The sequence below is a fragment of the Callospermophilus lateralis genome, chromosome 20 (assembly GCF_048772815.1).
Source record: "Callospermophilus lateralis isolate mCalLat2 chromosome 20, mCalLat2.hap1, whole genome shotgun sequence".
NCBI classification, from domain to species: Eukaryota; Metazoa; Chordata; class Mammalia; order Rodentia; family Sciuridae; genus Callospermophilus; species Callospermophilus lateralis.
Window position 1 is genome coordinate 1,454,739 of NC_135324.1, and position 27,004 is coordinate 1,481,742.

Below are 27,004 nucleotides of genomic sequence, written 5' to 3' on the forward strand. Positions count from 1 at the left end.
CGCCCGGGCGCCCCGCTATTTCTCGATGCTGTCATTTTCTCCAGGGGCCCGTCGCTCTCCGACGCGGCAGGGTCCCCTCCTGGGTCCCTCGGTGTAGTCTGTCCCCGCGCCCCGCAGGTGGAACCCAGTAGGCGCCAACTAGGAGCACGCGGTGGGGCCCGCGGGATCCCCTTCCGGTCTGGGCAGTGGCTGGGGGCGGCGAGCGGCCCCGCCCCACGAGGTGCGCCGGGCGGAAGCTCCGGGGGCGGGGGGGGGGGCGGAACGCGCGCGCACGCGGCTCGGGGCGCGTGGGGGGGCCGTCCGGCGGCGGACCGGCAATGGCGGCGCGGCGGAACGTGAACGTGGGCGTGCTGGGCCACATCGACAGCGGCAAGACGGCGCTGGCGCGCGCGCTCAGCACCACGGCCTCCACCGCCGCCTTCGACCGGCAGCCGCAGAGCCGCGAGCGCGGCATCACGCTCGACCTGGGCTTCTCGTGTTTCGCGGTGCCGCTGCCCGAGGCCGGCGCGCCCGAGCTGCAGGTGACGCTCGTCGACTGCCCGGGCCACGCCTCCCTCATCCGGACCATCATCGGCGGTGAGCGCGGGCGGAAGGGGAGGGACGCCGGCAGGGGGCGCTGTCGGCCCGACGCTGCGGTGCGCCGCCCCAGACCCGCCCCCCCGGGTGCCGGGACCCAGCGCCTCCGGGTTCCGCTGCGCACCAACCTGCGGGGAGGGTCTGCGTTGAACAGTAGTAGCCTGATGGCGGGAGGCTAAGGCAGGAGGATGGAGAGTGGAGGCCGGCCTCTACCCCTGAGCAAGGCCCTGTCCCCAGAAAACAGAGACAGACAGACATAGAAGGGGTTGACATCCCCCCAGGTTGAGTCCCCAGAGCCAAGAAAGTCACCCCTCACCTGTCCCTTGGTCGCTTGGCTTCCTGGTCCCTAGAGAGTGCCCCATACCCTCACATAGAAAGGACCCTGTTCTCTGTAAAGGTCACCTGGAGCCAGGTCTGAGGCTGAACCCCTGGCCTCCCAGAGACCAGGGAGGCTGAGGCAGGAGGATTGCAAGTGGGCAATTCGGTGAGATCCTCCCAAGTAAAAACAAATAAATAAAAATAGGGCCAGGGGTGGAGCTCAGTGGTATAGAGGGACACCGGGTCCTGTCCCCAGCCCTGCCCCAGAGTCAAGCAAACCGACCAAACCAGAGCAGACCCGTCTCCAGGGCCCACTGGGCCAACAGCCCCCACCAGCCTCTGGATGGTGAGCCTCTGTGTGGGAGCCAGTGTTCACTGACCGAATGTTCTAGAACAGAGGTCCTTGGCGTGTGGGCTGTGTTCCCCGGGGATGAGCTCCAGCCACACGTGGGATGTTTAAGCCCCGTCCCCAGCCCTTTTATCTATTTTATTTAGAGACAGTTTCTCATTGAGTTGCTCAGGGCCTTGCTGAGTTTTTGAGGCTGGCCTCTAACTTGAGATCCTCCTGCCTCAGCCTCCCAAGCTGCTGGGATGACAGGCCCGGGCCACCAAGCCCAGCCCACTCTTTTGTGTTGGTAGATTATTTTTCAAGCCCATGTAAGGACACTTGAATCGAGGGATAGGACTGTAAAATGTGTTTTTCTTTTGGAAAAAGTGATATAATATAAGCATCAGGCCCCAAAGGGTGCGTACGTAAGAGGAGTCTGCGTCTGGCTGCTGACCCTGGTCCCCTGTCTTGATTCTCATGTGTTTCCTTCTAGAAATCCTCTGAGGGCCTGCAGGTGCCGGGGACGTGCGTCCTGGGCAGAGGGGGATTGCTTGGTGGTGGCCGGGTCTGTGGGTCCTTGGGCGTCCTGGGTCCCAGGCTCAGTGACAGACTGGGGGGCTTTGGTCCCTTCTTGTCCCCTGCGCTCGCTGCTGTGGGTCATCCGCCCCGTCCTGGGGGGCTTTGGTGCTGGTCTTGGAAATTGGGACGGGTCCTTGTCCCCTGGGGCAGGAAGCAGGCTTTATTGAGGGGATGGAGCAGGACGGGGAGCTGTGTCCCTGGGAGGCCAGTGTGGCTCTCAGTGGATTCCAGGTTTCCTTTCTCCCAAACCCCCTCTTCTTCCCGCGTTGCCTGCTGGACCAAAACGCAGGGACCCAGCCAGCCAGGGGGGCCTCTGCCCCTCCACACCTGCCCAGTGCAGGAAGAGCCCCTGCTGTGTTGGAGAGGGAGTCCCCAGAGGTGGGGACCTTGGGGACAGCTCTGGAGGGTAAATAGTGAGCTTCCTTTTCTTGGAATCAGCCTCCATCTTCCCTCCTGATGATCTGCCTGCCCTTAGTCACTGTCTCAGCTTGAACCTGTGAGGACTTTAGGCTGCTCTGGGTGGAGGTGGGAGACTCAGGTTAAAATCCTAAGGAGGTGCCCGGCACAGTGCGCAGCCCTGTCATCCCAGCAGCTCGGGAGGCTGAGACAGGAGGATCACAAGGTGGAGGCCAGCCTCAGCCACTTTGCGAGGCCCTGAGCAACTCAGCGAGACCCTGTCTCTAAATAAAACACAAAATAGGGCTGGGGACGGGGCTCAGGGGTCGAGGGCCCCTGGGTTCCACCCTCCGTAGCCTTTCCTAGTACCTCCAGAGGGAAGCCCACGTACAGTGATCCTGCTCAGGATTTCTGACTAGGGTGGTGTGCACAGGACTTGACGTCAGTGCAGACCCCACTTGTGACCTTCCCTGGTGAGCCATGTGCAGTAGACACTCCCTCGAGATGCTGCTCAGTGACAGCGAGCTGGGGCTCCCAGTGGACCACAAGATCACCAAGGAACACAGCCCAGGCTCCGAGGTGTGCCGCCTCGCTGAGCCGTGATGGTCCTTAGTAGGAGACGCGTCTTGTCTGACTGTCCTCAACGTTTGGTGACCTTATTGTTAAGCCAAGAAGCGCTGTGCTTTTAGAACCAGGCCCAACTCTGACCTCAACTGTGGGCCTCCATCAGAGGCAGGTCACGGTGACCACACTGGCTTCTCTCTCTCCTTTTTTTTGGTCCCAGGGATTGCACCCAGGGGTGCCTCACCCTTGAGCCCCGTCCCCAGCCCTTTTTCTATTTTATTTAGAGATAGGGTCTCGCTAAGTGGCTGAGGCTGGCCTCCAACTTGCGATCCTCCTGCCTCAGCCTCCCCAGCTGCTGGGATGACAGGCGTGGGCCACTGTGCCCAGCTGAACATTGGGCTTCATCTCCCTTGACCCGTGGCCCTGTGGGGTCAGTAGTGGCAACAGCCCTTCGCAGTTACCAGTGATTTCTTGGGGTCACCCCTGCCCTGTCCCGTGTCACTGCCGAGCAGCCCGGGGAGGTCGAGGGCCACGGCTCCTGGGACACGCCAGCGTTAGTTGCCACCCCGCAGATCTGACGTCCCCGCCCCACTGTGGCCCCCTCAGTGTGGAGGGCGACGTGTCCCCTCCGTCCCCGTCCCCTGTCGCGCTGTGTCGGGGCGGGACGTCTCCCGGGTGGGAGCTCCAGGAAGATGCAGTGACGTGTGTCTGGAGACCCGTGGGGTGAGGCCGACGCGTCCTCATCTCTCTCTGGGGGACAGGGGATCTGAAAAATGCTGCCATCCAGGTCTGGCCATTCATCCTGCTCTGGTGGCCGCCAGGATGAACGGCGCTGCGGCTCCGGGTCTTTTGTCCGGGTGCTTAATGAACAGGGTCTCCTCTCCCGGCTCGTCACCCCGGCGCTCCCCTCCTGTGCCCAGGCTGCAAGTGCTGCTTCCTGCTTGGCTTGGGCCTGCCCTGCCTAGAGTGGTCAGCTCGTGGGTGGGACTGGAGGGAACCCAGCAGGGGCCTGGGGGGGTTCTGTCTTTGCAGCCTGGAGAGCACGTCCTTGGCAATACTTGAGCTGCTTTGCGCTCTCTCTCTCTCTCTCTCTGTCTCTCTCCCTCTCCTTCTCTCTCTGTCTCTCTCTCTCTCTCTCTCTCTTTGGTCCCAGGGATTGAGCCCAGAGATGCTTTACCACCAAGCCCCATCCCCAGCCCCTTTTTTAGAGGCAGGATCTCACTAAATTGTCGAGGCTGGCCTCCCACTTGTGATCCTCCTGCCTCAGCCTCCCTAGTCTGGGATTCCAGGGTGTGCCACTGCCCCCGGCTGCAGGAGCTCGTATCCAGTTGTGCTGACCACGTGTTCGTCCTGAGATATTGAGGCTCACTGAAAGGTGTGAGCGTCCAGGGGTAGAGCCTTCTTCATCTGAGTGTCTTTGCCTCCTAATGTGCAGCCTTGAGTTCCCTGTTCCTGTGAGCAGACCCAGTGAGCGACACTTGTTGCCTCTTCTTCATTAAAAGACACACACCTGTCATCCCAGTGACTCGGGAGGCTGAGGCAGGAGGATCGCAAGGTGGAGGCCAGCTTCAGCCACTTAGTGAGGCCCTGAGCAACTCAGTGAGACCCTGTCTCTAAATAAAATAGAAAAAGGGCTGGGGACGGGGCTCGGGGGTTAAGCACCCCAGGGTTCAGGCCCTGGTACAAAAAATATTTTAAAAAGGCACCCCATATCCAGAACCTTCTTTCCTCCAGTGTCATTTCTGCGACGTCCTCCACCACCAAGCGTCACAGGGCCTGACCCTGCAGTCACTTCCTCCAGGGCCTCCCTGTCCGGGAGGCAGCCTCCTGCAGTCGCCCCTCCATACAGGAGTGCGTTTCCTGGCACCTGATTACACTCCGCCCACCCCTTGCCCCCTGCCAAAATGCAGTGTCCCCCACTGTCCCTAGGAGACTGCAGGCGAGTTTCCTGGGCAGCACTTTCTCCAGGCGCTGGACAGCGGGTGACTTTGCTTTGCTTTGGGTGACAGGGTGGGAGGAAGCCCACGTCCCCGCCGCAGCCTTGAGTCTCAATTCATGCAGAATATTTGATCAGGAAGCCACACGGGAAGAAAAATGGACGCAGGGAGTCATATTTCATCCTGTTGCGGCCTATTTTTCTTCTCCCGGGGCTTCGCCCTTGAGAACAGAACATATCAAATGTTCAATCAAAGAATATTCTCCGAGTCCTGCCAGGAATCGCAAAGAACGCGCAGCCTCCGCGGTGGAGGCCCCACTGGGCTGGAAGGTCAGGATCAAAGTCAGAACTATGGGCCCAACTTGGGGCAAAGCTGGGATCATTTAAAATTAATTTATTTTCAACTTTTCCCCCAGTAGCTCCTTGGTCTGCCATCTGCGTGTCCCCTGGGTTTTGCGTCAGGATCACTCCATGCAGGATTTGGGCAGGTGGCCCCAGAAACAGCCCATCATGGCGAAGGGAGTCTCCACCAGGCTGGGCCTGAGGCTCCCTTGCCTTGGAGCTTGATGGCCAGACTTCTCTTGGCCTTGCGGATTTGGGGGGAATTGAACCCACAGGCCCTCAACCCCTGAGTCCCCTTTCCAGCCTTATTTTGTATTTTATTTAGAGACAGTCTCACTAAGTGGCTGAGGCTGGCCTCCACCTTGCGATCCTCCTGCCTCAGCCTCCCAAATGGCTGGAATGACAGATGCGGGCCACCCCGCCCACCTTTGCCTCACTTCTCCTTCTAGAAGCCACGGCCCTGCCCCGCCTGAGCCATACCTGCGCTGGAAGAAAACTGTCACTGGCAAGGAACAGTTTGTACACACACAGGAAATCGAATGGTGGCAAATAGAGATTTCTGCTTCCGTTCTCCCCTGGATTATTTGACTTTTTGTTTTGGTTAATTAGGTCTTTTATTTTCTTGTGCTGTGCGATTAGGCTCCTGCCGCTTTGAAGTGGCCCTGGTTGGGCGGGTAGGGAGGACTCCAGGAATGGGGCGATCCTCTCTTGGCAAGAGAAAAAACAGCTAGGCTGTGGGGACAAGTGACTTTCTCTGTCCCCGTATCTGTCGCCTTGAGATCTCGCTTCTCCAGTCTGGGGCCTCCAGGAAGACTCAAATCATTTCCTTTGTCTCTAACCTACTTCCCGAGGATATTTATTTGGTGGCGGGCACAGGTGCTACCTAAAGATAAACCTGACTTTTCTTCTTTTGAAAATTACTTCTTGAAGTTGGTTCGCGTTACCCGACTCGGCCTGTGGAGCCTGCCTTGCCTGATCTTGGGGACCGCAGAATTGGGTTTTTTTGGTCCCAGGAATCGAACCCAGGGACCCTTAACCCCTGAGCCCCGTCCCCAGCCCTTTTTCTATTTTATTCAGAGACAGGGTCTCGCTGAGTTGCTTGGGGCCTTGCTTTGGCTGAGGCTGGCCTCCACCTTGCGATCCTCCTGCCTCAGCCTCCGGAGCTCCTGGGGTGACAGGCCTGGCTGGATCTGTACGTTTTTTCTGGGAGGCCCACTTCTCTGTCCCCCTGAGGCTGGATGAGGTGCCCTTCATCTGAGGCCCTCATACCTGTGCTCCGTGTCCCCACCGTCTCCTTGAGGCCTGGATGGTGGATCCCTGTGGTTTAGGGAGGCCATCTTCCTGCACCTCCACAGGTGACAAGGATGGTGGCCCTTTTACGATCGCTTTTAAAAACCCCGACCCAGACCCTCCTGGCCCACAGTGCCCTTTCCCTGCGCGACTGGCCGTCGCTGGGGGCTGGGGCCGGCTCCGGCTTGACCCCGGCTGTTTGGATCTGCTGCAGGAAATTCGAACAAACTTGTCCTTTGGTAATTCTTCTGCCTCCGTGAACCTTTAACCTGAGGGGTCCTCTGCTGGGGCTCTCGGAGGGCACCGTCTGCGGGTCTGTTTCCACTTTGCTACTGCAGCTCTTTGGAGGAAGGGGATTAATTCAGACCTGATCCTGAGACAGGACTGGATTTTTTTTTCTTTTTTTTTTGTACTGGGGATTGAACTCAGGGGCCCTTGACCCCAGAGCCCCGTCCCCAGCCCTTTTTGCATTTTATTTAGAGACAGGGTCTCGCTGAGTTGCTCAGGGCCTTGCTGAGTGGCTGAGGCCGGCCTCCAACTTGCAATCCTCCTGCCTCAGCCTCCCCAGCTGCTGGAATGACAGGCGTGGGCTACTGCGCCCAGCATCCCCCAGGATTGTTAGTGTCTTAAACCTTTGAGTAGGTGACCTTGTGCCTTAAGCCCTGCGTGATGCAGAAGGGACTACGGGTCACCTCATGCACCCAGCCAACTCTGAGCAACCTGGTGCAGCCAGGGGCGGGGTTTCCGTGGCCAGCAAGGCAGAAGTGGTTCCACTCAGGAGGAGCTGGTGGGTGGGGCACCCACCTGAGTGTGGAGGCCAGGGAAGACCTTTCTGTGGCCGTGGCTGGAAGCCACAATCTGCAGGAGGAGGGGAGGCCAGCCACGGAGTGTTGGGGGTGGGGTGCCCCAGACCAGAGGAGGGGCATATGCAAAGGCCCTGGGGCACGACTCAGCGCAGGGCTCATGTGCAGGTGGGAGGCCATCAGAGCCAGCTTCTGTGGACAGGCCTGGCGTTGGGCAGTTGGAGAGATTTTGGGAGAAGCGTGTGCGCTTGGCTTCTCTGTCAGCCCTGGTTTTACTGGGGGATTAGTAATGGTACCTTGTGTTCTCATCTGAGGACCAAAAGACTCAGAAGGCAGGCAGGGTGCGGTGGCACATCCATGTCATCCCAGAGGCTCGAGAGGCTGAGGCAGGAGGATCGCAAGGTGGAGGCCAGCCTCAGCCAAAGCGAGGCCCTGAGCCACTCAGCGAGACCCTGTCTCTAAATAAAATAGAAAAAGGGGCTGGGGACGGGGCTCAGGGGTCAAGGGCCCCTGGGGTCAGTCCCCAGTGCACACAAAAAAGAAAGGAAAATGGGAGAAGATGAGCCAGCCCTCAGGACGTGGGTGGCCCCAGGCTGGCTGACCTGTGCGCTGGCCTCCATTCTCAGTCCGGTGCGCGTCCCCCTCCTCTTCCCATGGTAGAGGCCAGCCTGGGGTGGAGACGGGGCTGGCAGACGTCCTGCTGTGGAGGGAGTGGGACGTGTTCCCGACTCTGCAGCTGCTTGGTCTTCAGACCTCGGCAGGTGGCTCCGTGGCTGACAGCCTCTGTGGAGGCTGAGGAGGCTCCTGAACCTCGAAGCAAGAATTAGACTTGAGAGGTGTCGACCAGGGGTCTGGGTCACAGAGCTAGGAAGGGGGGGAAATGTCACCGGCCACTAGCCCACCTTTGATTTCTTGGTCGCTGCTATTTCCCTGCGCACTTTGATGGGACATTCTTCCTGAATGTGTCCTCCGTCCCCTTTCCTGCCCCCGTGTTTCTTGGGATGAAGTCATGAGAGGAGGCGTCAATGAGGAGTGAACCCAGGGGTGCTGAACCCCTGAGCCCCGTCCCCAGCCCTTTTTCTATTTTATTTAGAGACAGGGTCTCGCCTGAGTTGCTCAGGGCCTCGCTAAGTGGCTGAGGCTGGCCTCCACCTTGCGATCCTCCTGCCTCAGCCTCCTGGACCTCTGGAAATATAGGCGTGCACCACTGCACTCGAACTTTGAGGCCCTGTTGAGAGCCACATGGGTTGGTGGGGACAGAACCCTACCCCCAGGCTGGGGGAGAGAGTGTCATTCCCCCTAGTCCCCTTTATTCCCTTTCTAGAATCAAATCGAACCTCTTCTGGTGGAGATTTCTGGGCTTAAAAAATGGTGCTATTTATTTATTTACCCATTATCATGGGTTCTTTGAATCATTTCTCAACTTTTTTTTAAAAGTACATGGTCAGAAAAGTTTCTTTGCAAGGAATGAATATTTTCAGGGAGGCTAACAGCCAGTCCTCTGGGCCTCGTTTCTGGAGTGGAGTCTCCCGTCCTCCTGTCTGATCTGCCTCCCGGGGCAATCTGGGGCCGTCCTTGCAGGCACTCCCTAGCAGATGTGCGTCGTCTCTTTCCTGACACTCTCCTCCAAGCCCAGAGACCCAGGGGCGGTGGGTGGCACTGTCCCCTGCAGAGGCCGTCTGGTGCAGCAGGGGGCAGTATTTGCTCAGGGACTTGCACTTGGGCGATGCACGTGGAGGCTCCCAGGTCAGCACAGTTAGAACGACCCGGGCCTCTCTCAAGACTAAATAAACGGGGAAGCCAGAGGTGCGCGGGCCTCTCCTCTGCGCCTTTAAGACCCTGACCTTGCCAGAGACTGGCGGCCACTGTCTTTTTTTTTTTTTTTTTTTTTGGAAAAAGAAAATATTGTTTCTTCCAACATTTCTTTTTCATTTTTTTCCTCTTTAATCAGGGAAAACACACTTTGCAGGGCTTGTACCTAAACGGCAGAGGTTACAAAGGATCACAGAAGCCAAACAGCGGCTTTCTGATCCAAAACCAGATGCAGAGACGTGGGTTTGAAGTCAGAGGCCGGCTGTATTTGCGGGCCCCTCTCACATCAGTGTTGAGATTACCCCCTTAACCCTCATAGCCGTCGGAGCTGGGGCCTCCAGCCAGCGGCCTCCACACCCAACTTCTTTTTCTAGAAGTTCATCAACCAAACACAAAGAATTGCTCACAGGGAGAAAAAAAAAAAAAAAAGTGGCCTCCTGGCCTCCCGGCCTCCCTGCCTCCCGGCCTCCTGTTTTCAGATATTCTACGGTTTTTCTCTGTGAAGACTTTTTTTCTTTTGGTCCCAGGGATTGAACTCCTCAGCCCCGTCCCCAGCCCTTTTTCTATTTGATTTAGAGCCAGGGTCTCCCTGAGTGGCTCAGGGCTTCACTGAGTGGCTGAGGCTGGCCTCCACCTTTCGATCCTCCTGCCTTAGCCTCCTGAGCCGCTGGAATGACAGGTGTGCAGTTTTTGCTGAGGAGGAATTGTGTCTGTGTAGGTCGCTCGTCACTTGGTTCACTGACAGGTCGTGCCTGGTTCCTCTGAGCTCCACGGCACAGCGCAGTGACATAGAGACAGGCCGTGCCAGGCTGCTGCCTGGACCCGTGGTGGCTGTCCCTACAGGGACAGAGCGGTTCCCAGGCGGAGCCCCTGTGAAATCAGGTGTCGTCCTCTGATCTCCGGGATCACAGCACAGATCTTCCAAAGGAGGTGTCCCTGAGATGGATGTCACAGAGGCTGTGGGACAGATGAGGGTGTGACACCACACGACTTCTAATTGGCCTGTGACATTTGATACAAAGTCCGCGTTGCCAGTGCACAGGAGAGGGGCCCTGGGTGGCCTCCTGGAGCGCTGCCCCCTGAAGCCCGGGGCCTGGCTGTCCCCAAGGGCAGCCACAGAGCTGCGCCCTGGTGTCCCAGGAGCAGGATCTCTGCAGAATGCAGGAGCCGCATTTCCCCAGGCACCTGGGTGCTGGGGGTGGAGAGTGGCCTCTGCAGGGCGGGGTGTCCTCCTCCCCGACCTGGGGACACATGTTCCCAGGAGGGAGATGGCGGCCGTGATAGGCGCGTCCCGCCAGGCGACAGGCGACGTCCCGTGGTATCTGGGAAAGTCAGGTGGCAGCCACATTCTGAAGTGGCCCCCTTTTAAAAGAGTCCCCTTCCACCAGCCGGGGACCCCGGGAAACAGCAGGGCCCTCATTTCTCTTGTCCTTATCAGTCCCCCCTTCTAGAAGGTTCCAGCAAATTCTAGTCGGTCTTTTCAAGGGAACGGCAGACGCGCGTGTCAGCTCCCAGGTGAAGGACGAGCCTGTCGCCCAGCACTTTCGCATCTGGAGGTGACGATCCGCAGTCATCAGTGCCACCACCAAGCGGGACGGGGGACATGTGTCAGGAGCAGCCGGGTCGTGGGGGACTTTGGGGGCCTGGCCTGCGGGTCCCTGGCCCGTCCGCCCAGCTCCAGCCTCCAGGCCACCCCTCCTGGGACGGTTTCTGGGAAGGCCCTTCCTGCCACCCCCGTCAGGGACCCTCTTGGCCCTGCCTGGCTCTCTGGGGCCACCTGAGCCCTGCCAGAGCCTGTAGACTGGATGGGCAGGAGCCGGAGGCACAGCTGTCCCCGACTGTGGGAGGGCTCAGGCAGGGTCCCCGAGTGCCCGTGGGTGCCCCCCCAGCCGTGGACTTGAACCTGGAGAGGCCCAGGTCCCAGGTTGGCTTTGGTCTCCGTCTGCAGACCCCCCTGCGAGCTCGGGTCGTTGCTTGTGGGGCCTGGTGAATCGCTGCCTCTGGGAGATGCAAAGCGGGTTTCAGCCTTTGCTTCTGGAACATTCCAGAGAGCTACAGAGCTGCAGTGCAGTCGGCCTCGGCTCTGACATCAGGCAGGTTCAGAATGAAACCCTGGCTCTTTAAAAATTTTTTGGTCCCAGGGATAGAACCCAGGGACCCCCAACCCCTGAGCCCCGTCCCCAGCCCTTTTTAGATTTTATTTAGAGACAGGGTCTCGCTGAGTGGCTCAGGGCCTCGCTAAGTGGTCGAGGCTGGCCTCCACCTTGCGATCCTCCTGCCTCAGCCTCCCGAGCCTCCTGGTGAACTGTGGTTCTTCTCCTGGCTTTGCCGTGACATCGGATATGTCTGAACCTTAGGGTTTCAAAAAGGGAAGGACAGATTCTGGAATGCTTGTGGGTTCACTAGTAGGATCAGCAGAAGCATCTGGGGTACCCTGAGCCTCTTCCTGGGTGCTTGGAAGACGCCAGGTCCCTCCGGGCAGACTCCAGGGCCACTGAGTGCCCCAGGGTCAGCCCCTGGGCTCTTTCCACTTCTAAGGTCCTTGGGACAGTCTGCTGTCCCCTTCCGTCAGCAGTTCAGACTGCGGGGAAGCATGAAAATTATGCAAGAGCTGTGTTTCACAGGAGGAAAGGAAATTCTTGAATTTTTTTTTCTTTAAGGCACTGGAGAGGGGGAAAAAAATAGCCTCATTGTTTTGCTTGGCTGAGCAACAGATGCGGACAAAGGCGGCCTCTCTCCTGCCCAATGTCTTCACGGGCCTCGTCTTTCCCCTTCCTTCCTTCCCCCTCCCCTCCTCCCCCTCCCCCTCCTCCTCCTCCTCTTGGGCTCAGTCCCGGGCCTGCAGCCTGCAGGGCCAGCCCAGCTCTGCACATTCTCTGATGCTGGGGACCCTTCTCCTGTCACCCCGGGTGCCTCTCCAGCATTTCCTGTTCTTTCTGTGGGAGCCACAGGTGCTACTCCTGGGGCTGGGCTGGGGGCCTTTTTTTGGGGTGTAGGGGTGCTGGGGATTGAGTCCAGGGGTGCTTCACCCCTGAGCCCCGTCCCCAGCCCTATTTCGTATTTTATTTAGAGACAGGGTCTCGCTGAGTGGCTTAGGGTCTTGCTAAGTGGCTGAGGCTGGCCTCCCACTTGCGATCCTCCTGCCTCAGCCTCCCCAGTTGCTGGGATAACAGGCGTGGGGGCCGTTCTTGGAGGGTGGCCTGGCAGTCCAGCCAGGGCAGTGGGTGGGGACAGGGTGACTTTGGAGTGAGCAAGGGCATGGGTAAGCCGGGCATGGATGGAACGAGAGGCCTTACCTCTGGGTAGTGCTGGCCTGGATCCGCCCCTTCCCTGCTCTGCCTGGTTCCCAACTGCGCCTGTTAGAAGGTTCTAGAAGGAGTGAGGCCTCAGCGCGCCAGCAAGGGCTCGGACCCCATCCTGGGGGCAGCTTGGGACGTGTTCTGCTCTGAGGCTCAGTTTCTTCTTCTTTTAAATGGGTACAATGACCCTGCAATGTCTTTGGTGAGAATCAGAAGAGACAAGGTCTGAACATGCTCATCTCAGGGTGTGGGACCTCTGACGTGCTCATCATTGAATACGGTTCAGCTTTTAAAAATATTTCTTTAGTTGTCAGTGGACTTTATTTATTCATATGTGGTGCTGAGACTCGAACCCAGTTCTATTGGTAGGCAAGTGCTCTGCCACTGAGCCACCACCCCAGTCCCTAAATAAAGTTTAATTGTTTTTTTTTAAGTTTTTTTTAAAAGATGGACACAATATATTTATTTGTTTTATGTATTTATTTGTATATGGTGCAGAGGATCGAACCCAGTGCCTCCCAAGTGTGAGGCAAACGCTCCACTGCTGAATTATAACCTCAGCCCCCAATATAGTTGAATTTTTAAATTTTTTCTTTTTTCTTTTTGTACTGGGAAATAAACCCAGGGGTGCTTAGCCACTGAGCCCCGTCCACAGCCCTTTTTTTATTTTATTTAGAGACAGGGTCTCGCTGAGCTGCTCAGGGCCTTGCTAAATGGCTGAGGCTGGCCTCCAACTTGCGATCCTCCTGCCTCAGCCTCCCAAGTCATGGGATGACAAGCGTGCACCAGTGCGCCCAGCTAATTTTTAAAATTCTCACCAGACTGTTCAAATAAATATAAGTCAGTTGTTAGGAACGTCGCTTTCCTGGTGTTCGGGGTGGTGTGTGCTGCATGGATAGCGTCTGATACCGGGTTCATACACGACTTTGTCTCTGCTCCTCAGTTGGTGAAGCTGCATCTGGGGAGAAACCACAGGACCCACTTGAGGCCGTCAGCCTGCGACAGCTCAGTCGTGCTGATGTGGCCCTGGGGTCCTGAGGACAGCTGGGGTTAAAAGGGGGAGGCCGCCGTGGACGGGCCTCCAATGTGGACGGGTGTGTTTTGGTCTGAAAGCTCATAGGCATCCGTCACTACTCAGTGCCCCAAATCCGTGGTCAAGGAACTGCACTATCCTTGAACTAATTTATGCATCAATGTCCAAGAAAAAATAAATCCCACCAAACAGCATAGAAGAGCATGAAACAGGGACATGGAGTGATCGCAGGGGCTGGAGGCCAGGGCTAGAGGCCGAGTCTGGGCCCTGGCTGCCAGGAGCCAGGAGCCGGCTGCTGACTCTACTTCCCTGGGCCTCAACTTCTTTGGGCAAAATGCAGAAAAAACTGTTGTGAGAATGAAAAGGAAACGGTATCAGGTCCGTGATCAGCTCTTAGTAAACACTGTCGCATTGTCACCAACACGGGCCACTCATCACAGCGGCTCCTAGTCTCTCTGGACTCCCTGAAATATTAATTTAAAAAAAAAAATTTTCCCCCTGTACTAGAAACGAGTGGCCTGGGGCATCGATTCAGCTCGTCTGCACTTTACCAGTGTCAGAGGCTTATAAATGAACGCACAGGAGCAGAATTTTGGAAATCTCCCTTTTGTTGATTTTTGTTTTAAAAAACAGATCCCAACAAGCCCTTAACAGCTTAATATTTTACAAAAAGCTGAGTTAGGCCTGTGCCTAAGTCCTGGCTAGGAAAGAGAAATATTTAAAGTAAAAAAAAAAAAAAAATAAGAAAAAACAGAAACAAACTTGAGTCTCTCCTAGACTTTGCAGGGTGCATGGCTTTGCATGAGGGAAAAAAATCTCCCCTTGAGTTGACTTTTGATTTCTAGGTGAATCAAATCTAAATCTTACATATAATCTATTTTTTTAAAAAGTGATTTTTTCGTTGCAGCTGGACACATCTTTATTTCCTTTCCTTATTCTGAGCCGCTGGGGCGGGACCCCTGAGCCCCGGCCCAGGCCGTGAGTGACACATTCCGCAGTCTCACGCTGTCCCCAGGCGCGGGACGTCTGTAGGGGTTTTGGAAAGATCTTGATCCCTTTCCGCTTCCCCCCCTGTCGTTGCAGATCTCTGAGATTTCTAGAACTTTCGATTTCTAGAAGCTTCGATTTCTGGAAGCTTCGATTTCTAGAAGCTTCTGGACATCGGTGCAGAGTTTTCAAAACACAGACCCAGTCGTTTTTTTGGTGCAATCGGACCCAGAGGAACAGGCTTAAAATATATTTGTTTTTTTGCTTTTGTTTTTTTAAAACGAGAAAATTGATTTGCAGAGAGGAACGCAGAGCGGGCAGGAGATGTGGTGGGGAGGCCGCCCGTCCGGCTCCTCCAGAAAGTGCTGGTTTGACCCAGACCTTGAACTTGAAGGTGGTTGAGCCCGGGTCCCCGGGGTGGAGACTCAAAATGACAGAGCGTGACAGATGCCCACAGCGGCTCAGGGTCCAGGTAATGCAGAACGCACCACCCAAGTGATGCTCAGGGAAGACTGTTGGATCTTGCGGTCACTCTTTGGAATGGCCCCAAAGCCCCATTTCTTTGGGGGACAATTTGAAGTAGGAAAAAAATCATCTTCTTTTCCTCTAAAACAAACCACTGAAAATACCTTTGTTCCCTGGGAGATTCCTGGTCTCTAAAGTGAAACCGGAAGTCGTTCCGAGTCCCCTGGATCCTGGGACAGGGGAGTCGCACGGCAAGATCCAGCTCCCAGGGAGGGTCCCTGGGCTCTGGGAGGTCAGCTGCCACCAGGCAGATCCCCACAGGGACAGGGACATGGTCTGGGTCATGATCAGATGTTGCAGTTGGTGAGTTTAGACCCCAACTTGGTTCCCAAGTGAAATTTGGAGGGGAGACCCACGGCAGGCAGGTCTGGGGGGACAGGCTCATCGGGAGCAGGACCAGCCACACACACAGCCACACTTTTTTCTTTTTGTTCCTCTTTAAACTCATTTTCTTTTAAACACTTTAAAAACTTCACACTGGATCTTTCCAAGGGGACATTTCTGATCCTTGAAGCCCAGAATCCAAAAACGCATCTGAGTGGTCAGCTCTTTCCCTGGACTGTCGGTCCCTCTCTGCTCGCTGTCCCAGGATGAAAAGCTGCCGATCCTGTGCGCTGTCCGTGACCCTGTCGCCTCCCGGTGACTGGGATCCGATTGTCCTTGGCTGCACCAGGGATCGCGGTTCCCAGCTGCAGGACATTGGGTTGCAAAAGAGTCTTTGGCGCTGCCCATTCATTCGCACGGGCGAGTGGCTCGGGGGACTGGGGACTTCTCTCCTGTCCCTGTCTTGACTCTGATCGCAGGAGGAAGGCGCTTGTGTTTCATGCTCCGTCACAGCTCCCCTTCCCCCGTGTCCCTGTCCAAGAAACAACTTCGCCCTGGGACCGATGGGACCCTATTGATTGCAATTTTGACCCAACGAGTCAGTCTCCCTCTGTGGTCCCCAGTGCCACTTCCCAGGGTGGACAAAACCCGCTCTGTGAGCCAGAAACGTGAGCTTCCAGCTCCGTGCAGGAGGAAACTGTTTGCAAAAGGACTTAAAATAAATCTCAGGGGTCAAACACGGAACACGGTTGCAAGAGAGACAGACAAAGACATGCCCCAGGTCACTGGAGGCTGGCGGAGGCTGCTGTGTTTCTTACTAATCAGATTCCATCCCAGTCGATGCTGCTGGAGAATCCGAGGCTGGATCTCCTGGCCTCTGCATCAGGCGCAGGTTGGAAAAGTTGCATTTGGGGGAACAGCCATCGTTTGGCGGAGAGACAGCAGCTGGGTTCTCCCTGGGCGGAGGCTGCTGAGCCTCTAACTTCCAGCCTGTCCATCAAGACTCCTCCGGGCTGGGGCTGAGGCCGAGGGCCTTGCGTTAGCATTTCATTTCAAAGCGATCAGTACTTTTAAATTAAACATGCAAAGTTATCTCGGTGCTGCATTGAATGGGACCGGCTAGATTATTGAACTTGGCCCACGATTCAGCCGCTTCAGCAAGGATTTGGGGGGGTCTGCAGCAATTACTATGCAGGTACGTTTGAGTCAGCAGCTGGAGATTGCTGTCTTATCAGGGCACCAGAGAAGCCTTTCCCCAAGATCCATACTTTTTTGGAAGTAGATAAAATCCCATTGTTGGAGATTTTTATGTTGCAGAGACTCTGCCCTGTTTTAACCACCCCAAAACACACAAGGGAGAATAATCACATTTAAAAAATTAATAGTTTTGGGGGGTACCAGGGATGGAACTCAGGGGCCCTTGACCTCTGAGCCCCATCCCCAGCCCTTTTGATTTTTTATTTAGAGACAGGGTCTCGCTGAGTTGCTCAGGGCCTCACTGGCTGAGGCTGGCCTCCACCTTCGATCCTCCTGCCTCAGCCTCCCCAGCTGCTGGGATTAGACACGTGCGCCACCACATCCGGCTAAAAAAATTATTTTGATCTGTTCTTTGCATTTTGCACAGTATGGAAGACACCCTGGGTTCTCAGGTTCTTATTGGTCTTTTTAAAAAGTTTAAAAGATTTTTCAAATTTTTTCACTCTCTTTCACGGAACCGATCGGCACATGTGAAGGTGTTTTCGTCCCATCAGCTCGAGGACTTTAAAAGACAAAACAGAAAAGGAGTGGGCTCTGGGGCTCGGCGCTCCCGGGTTTTATGAATCCAGATGTGCTCAGTCCCAGCTGCCGGCCGACTTCCTGACCATGGTGACCTGGGGGTGGGGGCCTCAGTTCCTTTCAGCAAACCTCTCCCCTTCACCTGTTTTTCCACCTGGTGGGATTCGTGTGTGTTTTCATTGTGCGACATTGTGGCTTTGCAGCAGTGACTGTGCAGCGAGGGGAGGGCAGGCGCTTCATGCAGTTGCCTGGGCTCAGAAGCCGGCCCAGGAGGAGCTTAGTGAGACCAGCCTCCTCTGCCCTTGATGGATGCCAGAGCCCAGCCCTTTCTCCTGGGAGCCAGCGGGCCCAGGGCCTGGCAGGGTCACTGCGGAAGACGGGGACTGTCCTGTGGCAGGAGAGCTCAGTCTTGGAGAATCAGATGCGCCTTAAAAATGCAAAAGGACCAGGTGCAGGGACGCACACCTGTCATCCAGGGGCTCGGAGGCTGAGGCAGGAGGATCGCAAGGTGGAGGCCAGCCTCCGCAACTTAGCAAATTCCTAAGCAGCTCAGCGAGACCCTGTGTCTAAATAAAATACAAAAAAGGGCTGGGGACAGGGCTCAGGGGTTAGCGCTCCTGGGTTCAGTCCCTGGGACCAATGAAGGAAGGAATGAATAAATTTGAATAAATTTGAAAGAATTAATAAATAAATAAATAGGTAAATGAGGCCCCTCGGGCTCCTGGGCGGTGGAGCCTTTTCTGCATTTCTATGGAGACTCTGTCCTTCCGGAGGCTTCCATCTGACCCCCCTGCCTCGTTCCAAGAAGCTGGGGACCTCAGCCCCCCAGAAATCTGTTTCTTGGAGCCTCTGCCCTTTGGCTGGGGCCATGGTCCCCTTTCAAAGCACAGGGCCTGGTCTGCTTCAGGGGCCACTTCAGGACATGGCCTGGGGACGCATGGCCAAGTGACCCGGGGACTGAGCCTGGGACTGAGCCTGGGGGAGTGGGCGTGTGGCTGGCTCCCTGGTCCAGGGCTCCAAGGCGTCCTGTGGGGCCACGCCCTGCCCAGCCCATGTGACACTCTCTGTTTCAGATGGAGGATAAGCACTCTCATTGTTCCTGTCCCCAAGTCCCCTCTGTGCGCGGAGCGGCTCTGAGGTCCCCTGTTTGTTTCCTGTCCACCCATCGAGACCCCTGGTCGGGCCGCGTTCTTGGGGACAGGTCACAAGCCCTGAGCACGTGGGCGGGCGTCCTGGGTCCTCAGATCCCCAGGGACCCTGCCCGCTGTCACCCTCATGCCAGGTTCAGGGGAGAGACTCCAAACCAAAACGAACACGGGAATGCCGCTGAGCTACATCCCCAGCCCTTTTGGATTTTGTGATTTTGAGACAGCATCTCGCTAAGTGGCTGAGGCTGGCCTCCCACTTGCGATCCTCCTGCCTCAGCCTCCCGAGGCACTGGGATGACAGGCGCGCGCCTTCTTTCAGTTTCTCTTCTTCTGCACCCTGTGATCTTGTTCCTCTTTGGAATCCTGCTAACCCTGGGCTTGAATTTTACCAACTGAGTGATCTTAAGCCACTTAGGAAACCCTTCTGAGCTGTAGACTTATCTCAGGTCAATCGCTGGGGAGAGGTGGGGGAGTGTGCCTGCTTGCGTTCTGTAGCTCGCCTTGCTGAGCTGTGGCGGGGTCAGCTCTGTTCCCATCCTGGACTGTACACTTTATTTATTTATTTATTTTTTGGTTTTGGGGACAAGGTAACAAGAGGCTGCTCTTGAGCCAGGGGAGGGTGCTGTTTCTCCAGATGCCCGCCAGATCCCCTGGCTCCATCCATATTTGATTTGTCCAGGGATGGACTCCCCAGCCAACATGAATTAAAGGGTGTCTTAGCCAGACACGGTGGCGCACGCCTGTCATCCCAGCAACTCGGGAGGCTGAGGCAGGAGGATCGCAAGGTGGAGGCCGACCTCCGCCACTTAGTAAGGTTCTGAGCAACTCAGGGAGACCCTGTCTCTAAATAAAATACAAAATAGGGCTGGAGACGGGGCTCAGGGGTCAAGTGCCCTGAGTTCAATCCCCAGTCCAAAAAAAAAAAGTTCTTCCTTGTGGAATTTGAAATCTGGGAGAAGGAGGCAGGGAAATGGAGGTTCTGGAGGCCAGCACATTGATGGAAATCATTTACTGCGTGGAGAGAAGGTGCCGGGTCTCTAGAACCTTCTGCTGCTGCGTTTCACGGAGCTTCTGCGAGGTGCCTGGCCTCTGTTGCTCTTGCTGCTGAGTCGGGGGGCAGGAGTCGGACTCAGAAGCCCGTGTCCCGAATGTCAGGTGCTGGGCCTCAGCCAGGGACCCAAGAACACCTCAGTGGGGTGTGGGGTCCTGATGGGAGAGCTGGAGCCGTTCAGGTGCTGGGGGCTCAGGGGGCGCAGCCGGGGTGAGCTGCTGCACTTGGTGGAAGCCGATGATGATGGACCTTGAATCTTGGGTAAAAATATTGAAAGTTTTTCTGGAGGCTGTAGCCTTTTTTTTTGGTATTGAGAAATGAACTGAGTTGCTCACCCCTGAGCCCCATCCCCAGCCCTTTTTATGTTTTATTTAGAGACAGGGTCCTTTTAAGTGGCTCAGGGCCTCTCTTAGTGGCTGAGGCTGGCCTCCACCTTGAGATCCTCCTGCCTCAGCCTCCCTAGTTACTGGGACTACCGGTGGGCCCCAGTGCACCTGGCAGCGGGCCTCTTTGAAGGGTTTTATGCAGAGAATCGAAGATCTATGGCTTCCACAGCTCACCCTGACCTTGGCCGGTTGAAAGGGAGAGATGAGGAGACTTGGAGGGTGTTACCCATGGGGCAGAAGGAAAGAGAGGGGTGGCAAGGGGAGGTGGGTGGGGAGAGGGTGCTTGTCATGGGAGGGGGAGGCGTGGGGACAGGTTGAGGCCCCCCGTGGCCATTCTGAGGCCTGGCAGGCACGGGGCCAGGGCGGGCAGGCAGGCAGCAGCCCCAGGGCCCGTCTTTTGTGGGGCAGATGAAAGCGAGTCCATTTGACTTGTTCTATGCCAATCAGGTGTGGCTCGGGGACTGCTGGCTGGTGTTGCTGACCCTCTGCTGCATGGTGAGGGCCGGGCCTTGCAGACGGGCCTGCAGTCAGGGGTGTGGAATGCGTGGCCAACGCGTCCCACTCGGGACCTTGGGCATCGCTGCTGCACCCCCTCACATGACCGGGCTGTTCCCCAACGTCCTGGTCCACTGTGGCTGCATATGTCATAGATATTTTTTTGAGTGCCTTCTAATTTTGGAATGTCACTGTCCCATTAATTACAGCCATGTCCCCTTTTTGGTGGCTTCTTTTTTGGGGTACTGGGGATTGAACCCAGGAGTGTTCACCTCTGAGCTGCCTCCTCACCCTTTTAAATTTTTTGATTTAGAGATAGGGCCTCACTAAGTGGCTGAGGCTGGCCTCCACCTTGCGATCCTCCTGCCTCAGCCTCCCCAGTCTCTGGAATTGCGAGTGAGCTCCCCTTTACCTGGCCTCCACGGGAGCTGAGCCTCGTGGTTTCCTAGCAAACTCAGACGCCCAGCCCTGGCCTCCTGGGAGGCTGCTCCGCTCCTGCCTGGGCTCAGTATCCGCCTTGTCCCAAGGCTGTTCCTTTTCCTGGCACAGGATAGAAAAACCTCTTCCAGGAGACCTTAGCCATCAGCTGCCTCTGGGTGGCTGGGTGGGCGTGGCCTGCTGTTGTAACCAGAAGTTACTAGAAAGCCTCGACTTGGCCCAGATTTTCAGGGGATTTGTGGAAAATCTCTCCGAATCCTTAAATAAGTTCTACTTTGTGATTCTGTAATTCGTCTTCTAGGAAGTCATCTGAAATGAGCCAGGGCTGTGTCTGCACAAAGATGTTCTGTACCGCATTTCTTATGAGAGCAAAAGGTCGGGAGCCACCCAGGAAGCAGATGAAGGCACTCTGTGCCACTCTTCCTTCGGGTGATCTCTCCCCAACCATTTAAATACGAAAAATCACATTAAATGTAATGCTAGGTGCACAGTCAGGGCCCGGAATGCCATTTCAGCTTGATTCCATAATAGAAGAAATACACAGGCACAGGAAAGAGTAGGGAGACAGCAGTGTTAAGAGGGGGTGACCAAGCTGGGCACGGTGGCTCAGGCCCATCATCCCAGAGGCTCGGGAGGCTGAGGCAGGAGGATCGCAAGTTGGAGGCCAGCCTCAGCCAAAGTGAGGCCCTGAGCAGCTCAGTGAGACCCTGTCTCTGAATAAAGTTCAGAATAGGGCTGGGGACCGGGCTCAGGGGCGAGGGCCCCTGAGTGCAATCCACAGCGCCCCCACCCCCCAAAAAAAGGGTGAGCTCCACTTAAGGAGCAGGAATGTGGGTTTTTAAAAAATATTTTTTGGTTGTTAATAAATGTTCATATTTTTTACGTGTTTCTATGCGGTGCTGAGAGCCGAACCCAGGGCCCCAGCCCGCCCGGCTCTGTCTGAACCCAGGGCTCCTTCCCCATCTCCTCAGGGACGCGGTTTCAGGGCCACCATGTCCCCTCCTCCAACACCCGGCTGGGCGCAGCGGCAGAGCGCCCACGTAGTGCCTGCGGGGCCTGGGTTCCCTCTCTGCCCCGCATCGAGATCAACAGACCAAATACAGTTGTGTGTCCATCGGCGACTTGAACCAAATCCACAGAACTCCCAGCTCCTCAGGTTGGGACCCCCGGCCCCACCTCGGCCCGCCCCGCCCACTCCAGCCCCGCCCTCCCCAATCCTGGCCCCGCCTACCCTGCGCCTTTCCCCGGGCCCTTCCCACTCTAACCCCGCCCATCCCGCACCTCAGCCCCACCCCTTGCCTGAGCCCCGCCCCTCCTCAGACCCTCCCTTGCCCAAGCCCCGCCCTCCTCAGCCCCTCCCTTGCCCAAGCCCCGCCCCTCCTCAGCCCCTCCGTTGCCCAAGCCCCGCCCCTCCTCAGCCCCGCTGTGTGCCTGAGCCCCGCCCCTCCCCAATTGCCCAGTGCCCGAGCCCTGAGCCCTGCCTCTCCTCAGCACCTCCCCTTGTCTGAGCCCCGCCTCTCCTCGGCACCTCCCCTTGTCTGAGCCGCGCCCCTCTCTGGAACCTCCCCTTCTCTGAGCCCCGCCCCTCTGGCACCTCCCCTTGCCTGAGCCCTGCCCCTCTGGCACCTCCCCTTGCCTGAGCCCCGCCCCTCTCTGGAACCTCCCCTTGCCTGAGCCCCGCCCCTCTGGCACCTCCCCTTGCCTGAGCCCCGCCCCTCTCTGGAACCTCCCCTTGCCTGAGCCCCGCCCCTCTGGCACCTCCCCTTGCCTGAGCCCTGCCCCTCTGGCACCTCCCCTTGCCTGAGCCCCGCCCCTCTCTGGCACCTCCCCTTGCCTGAGCCCCGCCCCTCTCTGGAACCTCCCCTTGCCTGAGCCCCCGCCCCTCAGCCCCACCCTGTGCCCGAGTCCCACCCCTCCTTTGCCTTAAACCCCTCAGCCCCTCCCCTTACCTGTGCCCGAGCCCCGCCCCTCCCCTTGCCTGAGTCCCGCCCCTCAGCCCGCCCTGTGCTCGAGCCCCGCCCTTCCTCAGCCCCGCCCCTTGCCCAAACTCCGCCCCTTCCCAGGCGCCTGCGTCCTGCGGACAGGCGTCCTCCGCTGCCACCGCTTGTGGGCGTCCCGGCCGTCCAGTGAGCGGCTCGGACCCTGGTCGTCCTGGGTCTGTTGGCATCAGCGACGCTCCCTTGAATCTAAACTCATTTCCCAGTTTGGGGGCCACACTGTCCCGTGGCGTTTGGAGTTAGGGATCATGACGCAGCAGCAGCCTTCTCTTTGCTTAGTGTCACGGCATCTGGGCTGAGACGCCGTCCCCTCAGCTCACCGAGCCCAGCCGTGGGGGCAGCAGCCCGCGGGGACGCAGAAGCCTCGGTGGCCCTCGGGACACGTTCTCCTGATGGAGAACCCAGCCTGTGCCTTGGAGCTGAGCGCCGTGTTTGGTGACCAGCCAGAAGTGGACACTCCAGAGTCCACCTCGGAGCCAAGGCCCTGACAAGGTCTGATTTAGTGGGGGGAGGGGCCTGGCTGTGCTGGGCCTCCCCTGGCCTCCTGGAACCACCCTGGCTCCCCACGTGTCCTTCTGCCAGTTTCCAGGGCCACTCTCCCCCAGCCTCCTTGGGAGGCAGGCTGGGGCTTGGGCACAGGGCCAGGATGGCAGAGCCAAGGCTTGGTCCCCCAGTTCCCTGCACGACTGGGACCCGTGTCGAGGTTAGGGACTGCAGGGCCCCTTGACAGATGTGACACAGCCCTCGCCCTGTCCCCAGGAGAATGCACGTGACTGTGTCACACGGTCGGGCCCCAGACAAAGAGCCCCCTTCCAGAAGCACTGGTGACCTGGGCAGACCTGGGGAGGGGTGACCTCGGGGGTGGCCTTCCTGGCCATTCTGCAGGGGAGGCTGGAACATGGGGCCCTTGTCCATGTGGGAGGGTAGCCAGGAGGAATGTCTGGGGAAGCCTGTCTGCTGATGTGTTTGTGAGAGTCTCTCTGAAGAGAAAGGAAATAAATTGATTTTAATACTCCTCTTCTGACACATGCACTCCCAAGTAACTACAAAGACAGACTTCCAGCCAGATGAGATTATTCCTTTTAGGTGATCAGGGCAAAGGCAAGCACAGGACTTTGTTTTGCATGACTCTGGGTGTATATTTTCTGGTTTACGACGTCTATAGAGACTTATTTTAAACAAAAGTGAGTTGGTGTGCATACGGGTGGCACGCGATCACAGTGACCTTTTACTCTTTTAGTACAACATCTCTTTTTCTGGTTATCAAACTAATGCAGAAGTCAGGTGCAGGGCACAGGCCTGTCATCCCAGTGGCTCGGAGGCTGAGGCAGGAGGATCGTGAGTTCGAGGCCAGCCTCAGCAACTTAGTGAGACCTTGTATCTCAATGAAATATTAAAAAGGGGCTGAGAATGTGGCTTAGTGGTTAAGTGCCCCTGAGTTCAATTCCTATAATAAAAAAAAAAACCCACAAAACTAATGCAGAACTATTTTGCAAAATTTGGATAATAAGCAAAACTATAGGAAACTCATCCTCCTGTGGTTGACGTGGTCACAGTTATTACATTTCATGCCATTTTATGCTATTATTTAAATCCAATGTTACATCTCTAGCATCTCCCCCCACACCATTAATTACTTTCTGTCACTGTCATTTCTGTGCTACTGCACGGGAGGCCGGAGGACAAGTAGAGGCCAGACCTCCCTGCCTCCAGGAGCTCTATTGTACGAACAGACAGTTCATCTAAGTACCAAGGAGTTTGGAAAATATGAACCTAAGAGAAACCTGTGTTCAAAATCTACACCTGTCTTCACTGGCTTTGGGTGGCCCTGGGAGCTGAGACCTCCTTATCTATAAAATGGGGACAAAATGACAAGTACCTTGTCCAGATTCCTGACAAGAACCTCTTATTGGTGAGAGGCACATCCAGATACTTAACAAGTAGTAGCTGCCATTATTAATGGTGGTAGAGGTGGTAGGGTTTGTGGCACTGGGGATAGAACCCAGGGGCCCCCGACCCCTGAGCCCCATCCCCAACCCTTTTTGTACTTTATTTAGAGACTGGGTCTCCCTGAGCTGCTTAGGGCCTCAATAAGTGGCTGAGGCTGGCCTCCACCTTGCGATCCTCCTGCCTCAGCCTCCTGTTGGGATAACAGGCCCAGAGAGGTGGAGGAAGCCTTTGAATGATCCCAGCAGGTTAAAAATTTGCAGTCAGCCCTGGATTGTTTATTTATTTTTTTTAAAGAATAATTTTCTCCCGTGTCGTGATTCCTCTTCTGACATTTTCTCCCTTGCTCTGTGTATTTTGCTAAGCCTCCCTACATCCTCTCTGCAGTAAGACAGTTTATAAATAAATAAACACGCACGCGCTAGTGTTGCACACTCAGCTGGTTTCCGAATCCTTGCTCTTGCAGACGATGCTGCTCACAATATCTTGGTGCATTCAGGTCTGTCCTGGGCTGCGAGATGTCCCCGGACTCGAGTCTTAGAAGTGGCATCTTGGGATCCAAGTGCATCGTCTCTCTTCTGAGTCAGGTGGCCTGTGGAAGGTGGCACCCATCTGCAGCCGATGCCCACCTGGCTGCCTGGCGCTGCATCCTTAGAGTAAAGGCAGTTGGTGGTGGAGGCCGCCGGGCCTCCCCCCTTTTTTGGTAAATCTTATTTCTGATGGGAAGGCAGCCCTGTCGCCAGCCAGTCCTGCCCGCGTCCACTGCCCCCTCTGCTAAACAATGGCCACATTCAGACCCAACTCGTGTTTTCAGTTATTAAAAAACGGAGCCGTCTGTCCCTGCCTGGGACTTTAATCTTGAAGCTTTTCTTCTCTCGCCCCCCCTCCCCTCCTCCCAACCTTTTGTTCCTGCGGTTCTCAGCTCCCGGGAGGGTGGGCACAAGAGTGTCTAGAGCTATTGTCACCCCCCCACACACCACAGCTACTGCATGTGGGAGCCCTGAGCCCTGCTATTGCAGGGGAGGCCGGGGAGAGAAGTAGAGGCCAGGCCTCCCTGCCTCCAGCCACCTTTTGCACTTTGGAACAACCATTTCGTTTGATGGTGGCCCTTGAGCTCAGGGACCAATTCTCTGTCCATTTCCAAATTGGGGTCTGGTTCTGTTGCTGTCACTTGGTCAACTTAATAAGGCTGATGTCTCCCGGGGACCGCATAGCGTTTCCTTTGGGGAGGTAGTTCTTGGTTTGGATGATGAATATGTGGATCATTATTATTAATTATTCATTTTATTTTTTGGTCCTGGGGATTGAACCAGGGGCACTCAGCCACTGAGCCCCGTCCCCAGCCCTTTTTCTATTTTATTTAGAGACAGGGTCTCGCTGAGTTGCTCAGGGTCTCGCTGAGTGGCTGAGGCTGGCCTCCACCTTGTGATCCTCCTGCCTCAGCCTCCTGAGCTGCTGGGATGACAGGCGTGGGCCACCGCACAGGACTCCACCATGAGTGTTCTGATTCATCGCAATTTTATAATCCACCTTAAAATTTTGCATAATAAGGAAGTTTGGAATCACTAAGGCAGTTGGAATCCAGCGCCCTTTCTGCAGGTGGAATAGATACACAGTGGGGTGCGCAGGCGCAGACACCGAAAACCAATCCCGGGCCAGATTCCAGCCTGCCACTGGCTGTGAACCTGTGCCTTGCCTTTGTCACAAAGGGAGATTAGAGTGGTTTACAAAGGCGTTCATTCCAATTGTGTCCCAAATGGGGATTTGCGCATTGTTGAGTCTGAGGCTTTGAAAGAGAACCAGAAAGTTAACGATTTCCTTACCAGGCAGTGCCACAGCGTGCCACCAGACACCTGCCACTTGGGACCGTGACTCCTGGCAGCGGGAACTGAAGGTTTGGAACAGGAGCATCCAGAGGAGGAGCCCCAAAGTCCAAACCCCGGGCGCAGCCCGGCTTATTCTTTTCCCGATGAGTTGCTTAGGATAGCACTGAGTGGCTGAGGCTGGCCTCCAACTTGCGATCCTCCTGCCTCAGCCTCCAGAGCTGCTGGGCATGGAGGCTGGGAGACGGAAGAGGCCTTCTGCATTCCTCATGTGGGGACAAGCTCGTCAACAGCCTGGAGACTCTGGGCTCTCACGGCTTAGGGACGTTAACTGCTCTAACCCACAGGGGTTCTGGGTCCGCTGCTTTGTCCCCTCCTTCTGCTCCTGAGCTGATCTGTCAGCCCCTGCTGGCCTCTAGGGTGTGAAGTGTCCCTAAGGAGACCTGCGTGTGTCACTCACAGCCACAGCCCGGCTGCTCTTACGGGGCTTGAGTTCCCATTCTGTCCCTCCACAGTGCAGCAGAGAGAGTGGCAGGACTTGGGGACATTCAGGCAGAGGGGGCCCAGGGGGGTCGTGGGGTCTCCTGGCTGGGCACAGGCGCAGGGCATCCATCAGCTGGTGCTGGGGGGCTTCCGCCCAAGTCTGCACGGAGGCGTCCAGGGACACGCCTGTCTGTGTCCCCAGATCCCTACCAAAAGGGAGAGCCATGGTTCAGAGCCACCGAGATCCAGGGAGGACTCCGGCTTGACCCCTTGTCCCCGGGAGCTCGCTGCTTGTTGGCAAAGTGAGGGTCGCTCTCCAGGCTGCTGGGGCGGGGTGCTGGGACAGTG

At 56.5% G+C, this 27,004-nt stretch overlaps 1 protein-coding gene across 1 annotated transcript in view; it reads left to right on the forward strand.

The window, feature by feature from the left end:
• Positions 1-289: 289 nt before the first annotated feature.
• The window catches only part of Eefsec (eukaryotic elongation factor, selenocysteine-tRNA specific), a 108,979-nt gene continuing 82,264 nt past the window's right edge, over positions 290-27,004 (forward strand). Inside the window, 1 exon segment of the mRNA XM_077106192.1 lies at positions 290-576. Within this exon segment, the coding sequence (XP_076962307.1) occupies positions 318-576 (259 nt within the window). The 5' untranslated portion in view covers positions 290-317.